This window comes from Panthera tigris, chromosome A2 (genome assembly GCF_018350195.1).
Source record: "Panthera tigris isolate Pti1 chromosome A2, P.tigris_Pti1_mat1.1, whole genome shotgun sequence".
Classification (NCBI taxonomy): domain Eukaryota; kingdom Metazoa; phylum Chordata; class Mammalia; order Carnivora; family Felidae; genus Panthera; species Panthera tigris.
The window spans coordinates 140,501,456-140,517,498 of NC_056661.1; the positions used below are offsets into that span (position 1 = coordinate 140,501,456).

The window sequence follows — 16,043 nt, forward strand, 5'->3', positions numbered from 1 at the left end:
TCCACAAGTTTTATAGAAAGAAAACTTTTGTAATAAGAACTCTTGTCACCCTGTGAAATACATTCTGTGAGTTCAAATACAAAACTAAACCAATTATAATTTTTAACTAAATGTTCTACAATTTTAGATGTTTTATTTAGTCTTAGAAATGTCTTTAACTATAGAGTATTTGTTTAAGGGAGAAGACTTAAAATGACAGATGCAGAATGTTTATAAAAGAAATTGACACCTACTCAAAGGAAGAAGCTACATAACCTTTTTCCAACCCAGTCATGTTTTTGTGAGAAGGAGATAGGACATTTAGGTCTTTTTTTCTCTGACTTCTTCCACTGACATACATCTACAACATGGCAGAGGAGCAGGGTAAAAAGAGTCAGAGAAAGAAAACTCCAAAAGAAAAGAAGACAAAACTAGTTTTCCTTATGGTCTCTAAAGTGAGATACTAGAAGAAAAAAAAAAACAAAACAGTCCATTTCTATTTACTTTTATCTCACTTTTTCTGGATGTTTATTATTCTGTGATTCCTTTTCAAAGTAGGTAATACACTAGTACACATATAAAAAAAGCACTTAGGGAAGGCCTAAAACATGCAGGGACCTGGCTGGCCCAGTCAGTAGAGCACGTAACTCTTAATCTTGGAGTCCTGAGTTCTAGCCCCATGTTGGGGGAAGAGGTCACGTAAGGAAAAAACAAAACAAACAAACAAACAAAAAAAACAAATTAAAAACCACCTCCCTCTAAATAAAATGCTCCATGTAAATTAAAAAAAATGCTTTTAAAGGCCTAAGCATGGAGAAAGATATCATATTCATAAATAACAAGCTTTAACACTATAAAGATAGTAATTTCCCCCAAAATTAATTTTTAAAATCAGTATAATTTCAATCAAAATCTCCAGTGTCTTACATGAAATTTGAAAAGCTAATCTGAAAATGCATACAGACGTGAACAGCAAGTCAAGTTTGAAGACTAAACTGCGGGAGTGGGGGGTGGGGGAGGGGAAGGTTTGCTTGATCTGTAGAATCATTTAAAAATAAAGCTGTAATAATTAAGACTCTCTGGTATTAACGCAGACACTTGTATGAACATGGATATATCTTAAAAATATAAAAGAAAAAAGTAAATTACAGAATAATATATATACCTTATGCATTTTTCAGAGAAAAGTACATTATTAAAATAAAAGCATAATAAACCTGGGTGTATATACCTACATGTTAGAATAAATAGAAAGATACTAAGGAGCAAAACATGAGAATGAGCAGAGGTACAAAGAAGACTCAACATGTAGAGATTTATGTCCTAAAAATTAAAAGCACCTGAAATTAGTGTGGCAAAACATTTAAAAATATTAAGTTTGAATGGTAGGCACATGGGTATTTATTACACTATCTTTTCCACTACTATATTTCATAATAAAACAATATTTAAAGACCACGAAAGAATTTATTTATATAAATAGGCTATCAAGATGACAAATTGTTATTTCCACAAATTCCTTCTGGAGGCAGCATTGTATTTTTTTTAAGCTGGCTAAATATACCATGAAATGTGCCAGATGCTGTACTATAATAGACACACATTGCTTAGTCTTGTCAGTAATGTGATAAGATTCTAAAATTACAAGTGAGGGAGTCATAACCAAAAATTATAAAAATATACTTTCACAAATTGTGATAAATATCCCTTTCAATGAATATCAAAAAGGAAGTAAAGCAGGGGTGCCTGGGTGGCTCAGTCAGTTAAGCCTACAACTCCTGATTTCAGCTCAGGTCATGATCTCATTCATGGTTGGTCGTGAGATCAAACCCTGTGTTGGGCTCCATGCTGAGCAAGGGGTCTGCTGAAGACTTTCTCCTATCCCTCTGTCCCTCCCCGCTAGCAAAATAAAAAAGCAAAGCAAATGTAGCTATTAAGAAACCACTATCCCTTTAGAAATAATTTAAATCTTCCCTATAAACTATCGAGAAGTTCCCTTTAATAGTTTTAATTACCTGTATATGTCTGAAAATAACCTAACTATATAGCTCTTGGGTCACTGAAGGCCAAAACATAATTATAACTATATATTTTTTATAATTATGTTTAAATTGTGTCAGGATAAGACTGGGGATTAGAAATACACTGCTTTAATTTCTAGACAAAAAGTTTGTGACGTGCATGTGCTTGTGCACATGTGTGTGTGCCCGCATATAGGTGGGTTTGTGCATGTGTGAATGTGTAACACTCAAAAAGCAAAATTTAGGAAGAATGTTAAGGGCGATTTCAACTGTAAAATGTACTGCATATAAAAGCCAATTATATTATACTTAAATTGCCTTCACTGTCTTCTCTTTATTAAAAACATTTTTTTTTCCTGTTCCTATGCAACAAAAATACATGTGTCCCATGTATTTCAGTATAAAAATGCAATTTCAAACAGTTGTCTTCAAGCGTTGATAAGAATTCATTTGTATTAATGTCATCTGACTGGGAATTTCTTAAGTTAATATGAAATGGTATAGAGGTTTCCTTAGTATAAATAAAATGTGATGTCAATATACATTAACTAAAAGCTTACAGTTGCCTTACTTATACAGAGAAAATCCCTTCCATTTTTCTATTACAGTGTAGATAAATAATGTAATATTATGATATCTTTAGAAAAAGATTAAGTGCCCTATATTTTCTTAGCAATGTGCGCTCAGAGCACCCTCTAGTGGGTAAGATAAGGTAAACAAAAAGGGACCTGAAAAAAATTCACAGCTCTCATTGATTTGTTCATTCACTAGCAGATACTATTTACTTCATCTTTACTGTAAGAAAAGCACTGTGCTAGGTGTTATTCAAGTCTTGGACAGGTGAGAGGGAATAGGAAAACTTATAAATTCAGCATAGGGAAAGAGAGGAAATTAAATTGTGAAAGCGGAATCTAAAAAAAAATGCAAATCTTTTTTCATTCAAAAAAGAACTCTATCTGTATTTTAAAAAGACTTTGAGGGGCGCCTGGGTGGCTCAGTCAGTTGGGCGTCTGACTTCGGCTCAGGTCATGATCCCAAGGTTCGTGGGTTCGAGCCCCACATCGGGCTCTGTGCTGACAGCTCAGAGCCTGGAGCCTGTTTCAGATTCTGTGTCTCCCTCTCTCTCTCTGACCCTCCCCTGTTCATGCTCTGTCTCTCTCTGTCTCAAAAACCAATAAACGCTAAAAAAAAAAAAAAAAAAAAAAAATTAAAAAAAAATAAGACTTTGAATTGACTCTATCATTATGTGTATTTTTGAAATAATCAGTGTAGACAAAATCAGGGAGAAGCATCAAAAATGTATTTTCAACAGTCAATTTTCTCTGATCTGTTAGGTATGAAAACGTGTATACACACACACACACATACATACATACATACATACATACATACATACATACATACATATAAAGGACAAGCAAGTTCAGTTATCACCCCTCCTGGACCCAGACTTTAGCCTCATTTATCGATGAGTTGGGGGGGCTTATTTGTAACGCAGTGTTAGAGGAACTATTTCCTTCTCCAAGAACATTTATTTACAAAGGGAGACTGGGCATAAAATTCAGATCAAAAACAGCTGCAATTCACTTTTACTGTTTTCTTCCTATAAGTAGGCCATATAACTTTCTATAAGCAGGCTGTATAACTCCCTAAAGGTAGGATCGAAGCTATTTGCAATAAAGAAAATCATTTCTTTATACTGCTTAAAAGGACTGGCTCTGGAAACCAAACACTACAGATTCACATACAAGTAGCCGTGAAATCTTGGGCTTAACAGCTGACTCCTCAGTTTTCTCATATGTAAAACGGGAATGGTGACAATACTGACTACACAGGATAGTGCTAAATACATCTGAAGTGTTTAACAAATGTTGCTATTATCACTGTTGTTATAATGATGCCATATGTTGCTAGAAAAGATACTTCCAAATAAAAGACACAATACAATGAAGAAAAATATTCCCTAAAATATTAATAATCAAGAAGTGCCACATCTCAACAGTGAGCTTTTACCTAAAAAAACCAGTAACTCAAAAGCAGTGAGCAAATTCTAATAAACTGTACAGTATAAACACACACAATTTATGACATATATTAGAGGTGGATCAACAATTTCTTAAACTAATGAGTAGAAAGTTGTAGGCTAAATTTTCAAAACCCAATTTATAAAGCTTAAATGTTTAAGTTTACAAACATTTTATACAACCATATACCAGAACATTTTTCCTTACTACTTTTATGGTAAAGTTGTGTACAGTCTTAAAATATCCAGGAAATGTTCTTTAATTTTTAAAAGTTATTCAAGCCATTATAATTTAATGAAATCTTCTAATATTTTCCTTTTTCTAACAACTTATTTTAAATACATTTTACAAATAAAAATTAAAGAAAAATAAATTTGGAGTTAATTTCTAGACCTCAAATATCATCTATAAATGTGATTTACCCCCACATTTATAAAAACACAAAATAGAAAACATTTGCTACTCAACATCACCTTCAGAAATTTTGCCACTTGAACATGATTATCATAGACTAAAATGTCTATTGTTAGATTCTGTAGCTGATGGATGTGACTTAAATCTCCTTCAAGTGCAAGGTCTTCTATCAAGACTCTCCAAGATGGGAATGGGGTCCTGGTGCCATCCCATACCTGCCATAACAGGGTAAAGCAAACTTTAATGATCTTTCTGAGCAACAGTGGAGACTTTAAAAAGAACATTATTTTCCAGTAATATAACTTACAAGTATTAAATGTATTCCCCCAAATATCTGCTAAACTTTAAAAATGGTGTATATTCTGGTTGTAAAAGGACTACATAGATATAGGTCATGTAGAAACTATAAAGAAAAAAATTGACACTACCTGGAAAAAAAGTGCTAACACATTGTTGAATTTCTTTATCTTTTTTTCTTCTGTGTATTTATGTGTCTTTTTCTGTTTTTAACTGGCATTATATTCTGCTTTGCATTTCTTAGCTTACTGTCGAGCAATTTATCAGCTAATATAAATATTTTTCTAAAATATGATCGTCAATTGCTTCTTTCATTTTATGCTGTGGATATACAAAAATTTATTAAACTGATCCCTGTACTGGTGATTTGCTATTTTAAATAATTTAAAATACACCTTTATGACTACATCTGCTCATTTTCTTAAGTATAAATCCCTTTTAGGAATGTATTCTAACGTTTGCTTATTTTTTCACTTTGTTTTCATTTGGAAGAGGCTTTTAAAAGTACAGATAGGAACGTTCTGTTTAAGTTAGAGGTTATGAACACAAATGAATGAAAATCGTGCTGGAAAAGGAAAGGACATCTTGGATTGCTACGTATGCTACATTAAGATGAGGATGGGAACATGGGCACAGGAGGAGTATGTGCTACCCTATCCTTAGGGTGTGAGCTAGCCTGCGTTGTGCTAGGCTTTGAAGAGATGGCTGTGCTTTGTTATAAAAGGGTATGACAAAAGACATCTGGCACGAGATAAGAATGCCTCTGCATGTGAGAAATTTGGCTGGACAAGAGAAACAGGCTCTCTGAACAGAATACACTCATTTCAGCTGTCTGCCAGCGTGAGCTTACAGAGGAAGTACTGAATAACGTTGGTGACTATTCCAAGTTTCAAATAAACAATCACTGAGTTTGGGTCACTCACCGTTCCCTAAATTATTCAAAGAACCAGGATACACACTCTGGGAGCAGGTACAGTGTATGTCACAAACTTTTTTCTCCACCTGGAATGTGTTCTTTCATACTGTTTTTGTGACTTATAAATAGCTTTACAGATGAATCTCCCAGCCTTTTGGGGGAGGGGCTGAGAGAGTAGAGTGTAGCTACATTGTTTTTATGCTTCAGTTCTAATCACCTAGAAGTCTTTTTTTTTTTTTTTTTAATGTTTTCTGGAACTTTTGTAATTTTGTATCAAAACTTAATCTGTTAGGAATTTGTATCTTATGTACAGATCTGATTCTTTTCTAAATAGATAACAATCACCATTTAGCAATCTGTCTTCATCAATTTGAAATGTTATGTTATTATCATGTATGTCTTGTATGTACAGTGTAAGAGGTTCCTAATCTTTTGATTAACTAATTGCACTATAATTTCAATTACTATAATTTCATAATATGCTTTAATATCAGATATCTGAGTTTTTTTTAATCAAGCTTTTCTTGTTTTATTCTTGACCATTTAATGTTTCTAATAAATTTTAGAATTACAGTCAATTTAGAAAATTTGGTTTTAATTAAAATGGCATTTTATTCTTTAAGAAAGAATAAAAAAATATTTGAATATGCTCAATGAAGTTTTGTAGTTTTCTTCACAGAATATCAGGGATTTCTTTCATGAATTGGCTTGTTTCACAGTTGATGTGACTTTGAAAGAACTTTCGTTCACGTATATGTTCTATTTATTACTGATAGGTACCAAAGCTACATTTTACTAATATTTAAACCAGTTATCTCATTGAATAATTTTATTAATCCAAATAGCCTTTCAGTTCATTGTTTGGGTTTTACATCTTGTGACTAATGACCTTCTCTTTTTCTTTCTTTTAAAAGAGTTCTAGCTCTGGGGCGCCTGGGTGGCTCAGTCGGTTGAGCGTCCGACTTCGGCTCAGGTCATGATCTCACGGTCTGTGAGTTCGAGCCCCACATCGGGCTCTGTGCTGACAGCTCAGAGCCTGGAGCCTGTTTCAGATTCTGTGTCTCCCTCTCTCTCTGCCCCTCCCCCGCTCATGCTCGCGCTCTCTCTCTCTCTCTCTCTCTCTCTCTCTCTCTGTCAAAAATAAACATAAAAAAAAATTTTAAAGAGTTATAGCTCTCATTTTTTTTTCTTAGTGAATTTCTTAAGATTTCCTGAAAAATATTAGGTAACAGAAAATAGTGGGCATTTTTGTCTTGTTCCTGGCATTACTGACTCCAAAATTTGAACACTAAATATTTTGTTTGATTACAAGAGAAATTTTTTATCAAGTTAGGGAGGCATACTTCTAATTCTAAACATTTGACATAATTTGCTAAACATTTTCACAAATCTATTGAACATTCACCAAGAGGAATGTAATTTTCCTAAAGTTATCCTAAAATTAATTCCTTAAATTTCTGATTTCTAAAATAAACCATGGATTGCAGTGTATTACTGTTTTAATACATTATTGGTGTAACATGTCTACTGGTATGATTAAAATGAACTAGTTACTAATAAAGGAATCAATATTGGTATCATATCCATGTTCAGACTGGATATGAGACCAGATGCCCAAACACTGGAAATAATTATGTTGTTGCATTCCATGCTTTCCACAACTCACTTGGAATAATGTCTGGCTCCTTTTGTGCTTAAAACATAATTTAAAAAGTTATTTCTGCTGTGTGATAGGAAAATCAATCTCAGAAAAACAAATCACTCAAAATTCAATTTTCCAGAGGTAATGAGTAAAATATTGCTATATATTCTTCCTAATATATTTTTACTATGCATATAATACATTTTAGTATAGAAAACTGCATTAATCTCTAAATAGAATATTATAAATATCTATCTTAGTAACTATACATCTACAATGTCATTTTATTGTAACAGAGTATTCCATAATACGGAAACACTTCACACAATTAATTCTCCATTGTTAGTATGAGTTTTCTAATTTTTGTTACTGCAATATAAGAATATTCTCTTAAATTCATTTTTCCACATTTACGAAGTTAATTTAGAAAATTTACAAAAATAAATTTACAAAAATAAAATTGTTGAGTCAAAGAATATACACAGACTTCTGAGATTTAAATTGTCTTCAAGAAAGTCTTACATTCACTTCCGAATGCTGTGTTTTAAAATAACATCTACGTAAAAGCTGTTTTCACTTATCTGAAAAGGCTATCTATAAAAATGGAATGCAGGCATATGTTTTGTTGCTTTAGAATGAACGTACATTCTGCCATGTCAGCTAAAAGGTGGCAGATTTTATCCCAGAATTTAAGAATTTTCTACACAGCAGTGAAAAGATGGAGTATATTCTGCACAGCATATTATATGCCATTGGAAGTATTCAGTGCCTATCAAATGTTCAACTGTTAAGGATGTCACTTTGGGCATCCAAAGTGTGATCAGTATGACTGGCTGACCTATGATTTCTTCTAACTTTGGATGATTTTACTTTGCTTTAACTTCAGATGTCATACTTGACTTACCTATCTTTTTTACAGCATGTAATTACTTTTCTCAAAGTATTTCACATGTATATATGTATGCTATTTTCAACTTTAAAAACTTCATATTTCATTCAATAGCTTTTATCTTCACCAACTCCTTAATAAGGGCAAGGTATAAATGATAATAATGCTAAACCCAATACTTGTCCAAGTGCCACGGTACAGTTTCTTGTCCTGTTGTTTCATAGAGTCAGAAGCTAAAGAAATAACCATAGGCACGGAGCTGAAGCAGTGTTTGTTTAAATGCATTCTGACTAGGGTGGATAGGTGAGGTTAATATTGGACAACTGTCTTTTTCAGAAGCTATTCATGAGTAAATTGGGGTAGGTGTAAAGAAAGATTAGATAGGTCTTACTTTACTTTTTAAAATCCTTCTGATTTAAAAACAAAACATAACAAGAACAAAAATAAACACTTCAAAACCATCTGTGATCTACCCATGAGGCAGGCAGTGAAATGACATGGGAAGAGAAGCCAACATCAATGAACCAAGAAAATAAATGAGAAGCAAGGCTACCTTGACAGGGAAGCAGAAATATGCATACATAAAATTGTAACTGAAATATAACAGTAGAAAACAACTCCATATTTTATTAATATTAAAATAAGAAATATATAAATAAACCATAACCTATATTTAAACTATTGACAATACTATTTTTCTCTGGATGCATAAAAAAAGAGAAGTTCAAGAGTAGAGCTGCATGAATATCTATGCTCATCAAAAATGGTAAGTTAGATTTAAAGTTCTTAATATAATACAATAGTGGGCATACTTATTCCTTCAGAATGCTGAGCTATAAGCTCTTTATAGATATGTAGGTGGTGCTAACTTATAATTTCAAGTATTTAAAATACCTACCTTTAGAAGAAATGATGCTCCATCCACTTCGGCTTTGCCCAAGAGCTGACAAGTCAGGTCAAAATACTGCAGGGGCTGAACATCACACAATTTTACTAATGTTGAAGAAGGTGAAATATGAGTAGATGCCCAAACACGTAAAGCTTCTACCATTCTGTGGTCCTCCGCGGTGAAGTTAAAATACTTGCTTGAAGTACGAGGTATGATAGGAGCTCCCAAAGTTCCCTCAAATGTCAAAGAGGCAAAGCCAGAGCTGGTGATACCTTGAGTCTCCTTTTTATATACTTGGATCTAAGAAAGTCGGGCAAAGTAGAAAACAGAATAGCTTACTGATGCAGAACCCGAAAAGTAAGATACTTGAGGGATTATAAAATCTTGCCAGCACAGTTAATAAAGAATATAAGCAATTAATATATTTCATTTAATTAGCATATGAAATTATAAAATCAACCAGGCTATATCAAGGTCCACTGTGTAACATTTATTTCTATTTTTTAAAGGTCTAGGTGGTCAACCCCTTGATCCTATCAAGCTTGCACTTTCACAATTGTTACTTTTCTTATTAAGGTATAATTTACAAAAGGAAAAAGGATAGTGACAATTACTTATGAATGTTACCAGGAAAACTAGAACACTTAAAATACAGGACTTCAAAGTGAACAAAACGCAAGAGGCTAAGGTTTCATCAGTCTGACTGAGAGGCAAGACAGTGACAAAGACTTTGGCTTTCAGGTTCTGAGGCTCTGCTATTACATGCATATGCATTTATGATGCTTACATCTTCTTCATAAAGCAATCGTTTTGTCTTTATGAAATGCCCCCCCTTTTAATCTGTAATATTCTGTCTGATATTAATATAGTGATTTCATTTTCCTTATGTTTATTGTTTGCTTGGTATGTCTTTTCTACAGTTTTGCAACTTGCCTGTTGGTGTGGGGAGTGGTGTTTGTTCTTGCTTTTTTATTTGGTCTATTTTTTTTTTCCTTGCAAAAGGAATGTTTAGTCCATTTACATAAAATTACTGATACGGTTATATTTAAGTCTACTGTCTTGTTTTCCTTTTGTATCCCCCCCCTTTTTGCTCTTTAAAAATTTTGTTCTTCTACTGTTCTTTTCCCATCTTATTTTGACCTTATTAGTGTTCTGTTTATTTCCTCTGAATTATGAATGAATCTTTACCGCAAAGTCTATTTGGAATCAGTATTGTTCTACTACATAATGACTAGTTTCCAGGTCACATTTCCACTTGCCCATATCCTGTTTTACACTTTCTACTGAAAGTATTATTGAAAGTATTATCTGAAGATAATAACTTTTCAGTGGTATAATTCCTTTTAACTATCCTTTGTGCTATCATTCATATTTTTCTACTATTTTATAAACTCCATCTTCCAATGTTATTATTATTTTTTTAATAGCCATTTATCTTTTAGTGAAATTTTGGGAAGAAATACAAAACATTATCTTTCACCATTTTCTTTTTTTAGTTTTGGTCATTTCCTAACCATCAAAAGTTTCTGGCTGGTAGCATGCTTTTCTGTCCTGAATAACCATCCTTTAGCGTTTACTTGTACTGAAGATACACTGGCTGGGGATTCTCACATTTTTGGAAAATATTTTCTTTGGATACAAAATTCCAGGTGAATACATTTTCTATCACCACTTTTATCATTGCTTTGTTCTTCGGGCACCATCATTTCAGATAAGAAATCAAAGATGGCTGGTATTGTTTCTTATGTGGAATGTGTTATTTCTCTGCCAGCTCATTTCAAGATTTTTTAAATCTTTTTCAATGATTTCACAGTGACTTGTTTAGATGTGCTTTTTCTCTGAGGTGCCAGCATGGAGTGCACCAAGTTTCTAACAGCTGTAAGTCAATGTTTTCCATCAAATTTGGAAAAATTCTAGTCCTTTCTATTTATTTCTATAAATATATTTTTTCCCATTCACACTGTTTTCTTGTGCATCTCAAATGACAGGTTTCACCATTTGATATTGTTCCACAATCTTTAAGTAAACATGATATATCTAATCTATTTAGCTTATCTAGTAAATTTTCATTAATAAAAATATTAATATATATACTCACTAAAAGATATTAGACTGTTTATGGCAGCATAATATCCTCAAACTGAAAACTAGTTAAACGTTCCACAAAATATATACATTCTGATGCATTCACACGACGGAATACCACTTACCGATGAAAGTGAACAAACTAAAATTATACGCAGTAACATGGTTGAATCACACGGGCATAACCCAGACATTAAAAACAAAACAAAACCTGAAGTCTATTCTCTTTATATAAAGAGCAAACAGAGATGAAACTAATGTATGTTGTTTGAAGTTATGAGAGTATTTATTCCTGGATGGGGTATGAAGGAAGTTTCCGAGTGCTAGTTACAGACTATACTTATATTGTGAACTGAGAGATGTACAGTCTACTTCAGTTAAACAACAGCAAGAATAACAACTAAAAACATTAGGAGGGAAGAGTGCACTCTCGGAATACAAATACTATAGGAAACAACAGTATGTGAGAAATGATAACACTACGATGATAATATTTCTATTTCTCTTTTAACATAACAAAAATATTCTCTACTACTCTTCTATTCTCAGGAGAAGGGCCTTAAGAGATCAAGATAGCTAATTCTTACCAAAACTAAGAATAGAACACACCCAGAATATTGTGCTCACTTCATGAGCATCTCACTGACCATGAGGGACACAGAATAACTGAAGCATGAGAAGAAAAAAGACAATCAAGATAATGAAAGAGTTGCATGGAAATCTTCATGTAACAAGAAGAAAAGATGAAAGGACAAAACTACTTAAAACCTATGGACTGAAAATATTACAGTACTGAATTTTTTAAAAAATCAGATAGTATTTAATAGCTGTACTTTCATAATAAAGGTGGGTTTTTTTTACCTTTACTTGTTTAACTGCTTAGCATAATTTTGTAAGAACTGAAATATGCTCATGTTTTAATACATTTTTCATAAAGATCAACTTACTTTGATTTTATACTCACATCTCAATGCTTTCACTGTACTTGAATTAACACAATCTCCCAATCTTTGTGTAAGTTTTTAATAAAAAAGTAAAACAAAACAAAACCCCAGCAGCCTAGGGCTTTTTTTTTTTTAAACCCAACTCTACCTGGAAAACCTTTAAACCATCAATCTATCTTTAGAAGTGAGAAGAGGAAATGCAACTAGTCTTAATCATGGCAACTAACACATTTCTGTGGAAGGAAGGCACACAGTTTGTCCAAATGAGGAGATTTCTTAATATTCATTATTCGAAGTCTAGTATTATTTACATTTCTTCTTACCTCTTGAAATGGCTGATGCCATGTTCCACCACAGCAACCACATAATTAGTGCTAACTAGTACTAATGAAAAATACAGAGCCCTCTTCAAATACATATGAGTTTGGACAGTATGAATTTTACCTTCAGCCTGTGAAAGCGAACAATATCTCCATTTTTATAAATTATTGGTAGGGCTTCGTAACTTCCACTGAAGAGCAGGCAAGTTAACTTTACATTTGTCTGGTCCACAATTGTTACAACTGAGCAATAATCTGGAAAACATAAAAATATTTTACCTTTTGGTATTTCAAAGAATTTGACAAAATAAGAATATGGGTGAATTCAAAACACCAAACAAATTTTTATCCCTCCTTTTAATTAAGCCTTCTGAGAACAGGATCAAAACACAGGGACATTTTCTTGGCTCTCAAAATGCACTGCCAAATTATTTTGCAACAGTATTCCACAAAAATTTTAGAAAATTTAGTAAAACAAAAATAAAAATCCTAATTAATATAAATTATCTGGAGGGGCATGACTTTTATATTATTTCAAAGTTTAGAAATCATGAAACATTCAAATAACATAATTTATAAAATAATAAAAGTTAGGGTGAAAACAAAAGACTAGAAGGTATTTGAAGTAAATGTGATGGAAAATCAATATTCTGCACGAAAATCCTATGAAAACTGATTATAAAACCCAGAATTTCACAGTGACTATGTAATTCAAGTGAACAAACAACTCCTAGAAAATTATAGTAACAAAAACAAACTCAAAAGAAAAAAATGAGGATTTGCCAGTTCCTTACAGAAGATTACACGTTAGAACAAGAAACTGGCAAAAAAAAAAAACCAAAAAAAAAAACAACAACCCAAAGAAACCACTAATAATACTTGGGTTGCTATGAAAATGAAAACTTCAAATACTGGTGGTAGTAAAAACTGTAATAGATGCTACTCTGAGATACGCATGTTTCAGAAAGTTGCACACTGAGGAAATGTGTTGACTTTAGCCCTTCCCAGTACCCTAGTAATTACAGTACTGGGATAGAAAAGAATAAACCCAGAACGTGAAGGGAGAGAAGGAGTGACAGAGCAGGGAGAAGGTAGCAACATGTTACAGGAAGATGGGAAAACAAATGGTTAGGGATAAAATAAACAGGGAGGCTGAAATCCAGAAGATAGTATAAAGTGGCTGGAATAAAGATAGAAGCCACCGGCATTAAGGGTGGGAATGAAAAGTAGAGCCAAATCAAGGTTAATTAAAAGTTTACATACAGAACTGTTTCAGTAACCACTTGTCCTGACCTCTATTGCCCAGGAAAATGATTTCAGGTAGGGAGGCACTGTATTTAAACCTAGCACTTCCAGGAACACAGGCTGCTTTCCAAGGACATTTTTCACTGATTAACCAGAGGGTGCTAAGTCTTCCAACCTGGGTGTTATCACCCAGAATAAATCCTTCCATGTTATCACTTTAGGGGGCCTACAGCCTGATGGACAGCCCTCCTTTCACCCACCCTAGAATGACACTGTCAATCAACATGCCCTATGCAAGTACTATTTGTCTCTATCAGATTTCCCATTCAAGCAATCTTGAAAAAGAACAATCTAAGACTGCATCACAATCTCAGATTTCAAGATAGACTACAAAGCTGTAGTAATCAAAACTGTATGGAAAAACAAAGTACTTATACACAAAGCAAACAAGATGAATGTTTATAACCTAAAACAAGCCATACCTACATTTTAAAATGTAAAGCCAGGAAACAATTATGGTAAAATAAATATCTGGCAAAAATAAAAAGGAAGGAAGGAAGGAAGGAAGGAAGGAAGGAAGGAAGGAAGGAAGGAAAGAAGGAAGGTAGGAAGGCAAGCAGGAAGGAGGGAAGGACAGACTAATGGGCCAAGGGAGGCAGAGGGAGAGAAAGAAGGGAGGAGCAGAAAATAGAAATGGGAGGGGAAAGGGAGGAGAGGGCTAAGAGAGAGTTAAGGAAGGAGGGAGAAAAAGAAACCTGATTCTGTGAAGAGGGGGAAATAATTCAGAGAACATTAAAAAAAAAAGAAAACTTAAAATCAGGAGTGCTGGCTGGTTGTTAAGTGTCCCACTCTCAATTTTGGCTCAGATTATGGCCTCACAGTTCCTGAGATGCAGCCTGGCCTTGGGCTCTGGGCTCTGGGCCTCACAGCTCAGAGCCTGCTTGGGACTCTCTCTCCGCCCTCTCTCTCTCTCTCTGCCCCTCCACTGTTCATACTCTCTCTCTCTCTCTCTCTCTCAAAATAAACATTTTAAAAATAAATAAAATCAAAACCTTGATAAGCATCTTCAAAGAGCAAAAATTATTACATCTTCATTTCTTGATACACCAGCAGGATCCACTGGGCCCAAATTTATATTCAGAATTTCCTTTCTTAGTACCTCTACTCATGAGGAGTGTTGTTTCACGGTTTGTTTTTTTTTCTTAGCAGTCTTACAAAAAAATCAAAGACCAATTTTACTTATTTTTAATAGAATATAATCATTCTTGTTTGCAATTATCATATGGCCTTATTGTACCCTTTTATAAATCTAAGATGTATTAGGAGACCTTAGCTATATTTCTATATGTTGAAATATTTTGCTATTTCATTACTCTAGTAATTAGTTCATTATTCCTACCTATGCTATAAAATACTAAATTGATTTTTTAAATGGAAAAATGAGGGCCCTGCTTAGAAGACAGACACAAGAGTGAAATGAAGCATCCCCAATGCATTGCACTGCTCAAGTATTGTAACACCTTTCAAGGAGACAAAGTTCAGAGACACTATCTGGAGTTTCTTCTTCTTTATATAAATGCTGTTAAGAATTAAGAACTGAACAGTTAAGTGTCCGACCTCTTTTCAGGTCTGATCTCACTGTTTGTGAGTTTGAGCCCCACATGGGGCTCTGTGCTGACAGCTCAGAGCCTGGAGCCTATTTCAGACTCAGTGTCTCCCTCTCTCTCTGAACCTCCCCCACTTACTGAGAAATTTTTGCCAATAGTCACCGGGAAGGAAACTGACAGAGCCAGTCCCTTCACCATGATTAGATGAATCAAAAGCTAAACGCAAAGACAGGAGCACTTTAGATCTCACTGCTAACAATGAATGTACTTAGAATACAACACAAATGCTCCGAAGGTTTTAAATTTCATAAAATTCCATGACAGACAAAACATAGGGCAAAGAAATTACAAGTCCATCAAAATCCGATTCGGGTATGCACCATCAAACTTGACTTTTTTTTTTTTTTTTTTTTTTTACATTTTTCTTGACAGCTTCTGCAAAATCACACATTGCAGATTCATATGTAATAGAATGAGCAATCTCACACATCATATTTGTATTGGAGAACTATTTACTACTTATATTCATAATGTGATTTTAAGTTGTAGTAATCCTACAACATTCTTCTTGCTTTAAATGCTTCAAAATGAGCCACATGTAAACTGGGGCTACAAAGCAAAAACAAAACTGCACATTTAGCGGGCATAAGTAATAATAGCTGAATTTAAACGTTAGCCAAGATGAACTGACATAGTACCAGCCTTGCAGCACATACACAATATTGAGGAATAAATGAAAAAACCAAAATATTAATTTAAAAAAGGCTTAAT

At 33.6% G+C, this 16,043-nt stretch overlaps 1 protein-coding gene across 5 annotated transcripts in view; it reads right to left on the reverse strand.

The window, feature by feature from the left end:
• POT1 (protection of telomeres 1) overlaps positions 1 to 16,043 on the reverse strand; it is a 78,448-nt gene that overhangs the window by 25,294 nt on the left and 37,111 nt on the right. For 3 of the 5 annotated variants that reach the window (XM_007089197.3, XM_007089196.3, XM_007089198.3), the window contains exons 8-10: positions 12,545 to 12,675; positions 9,081 to 9,371; positions 4,498 to 4,653 (exon numbers count right to left, since the gene is read on the reverse strand). In XM_007089197.3, coding sequence (XP_007089259.1) covers positions 4,498 to 4,653; positions 9,081 to 9,371; positions 12,545 to 12,675 — 578 coding nt within the window. The remainder of the gene's footprint in view (positions 1 to 4,497; positions 4,654 to 9,080; positions 9,372 to 12,544; positions 12,676 to 16,043) is intronic. The other 2 variants (XM_042971261.1, XM_042971270.1) reach the window with 2 other exon arrangements.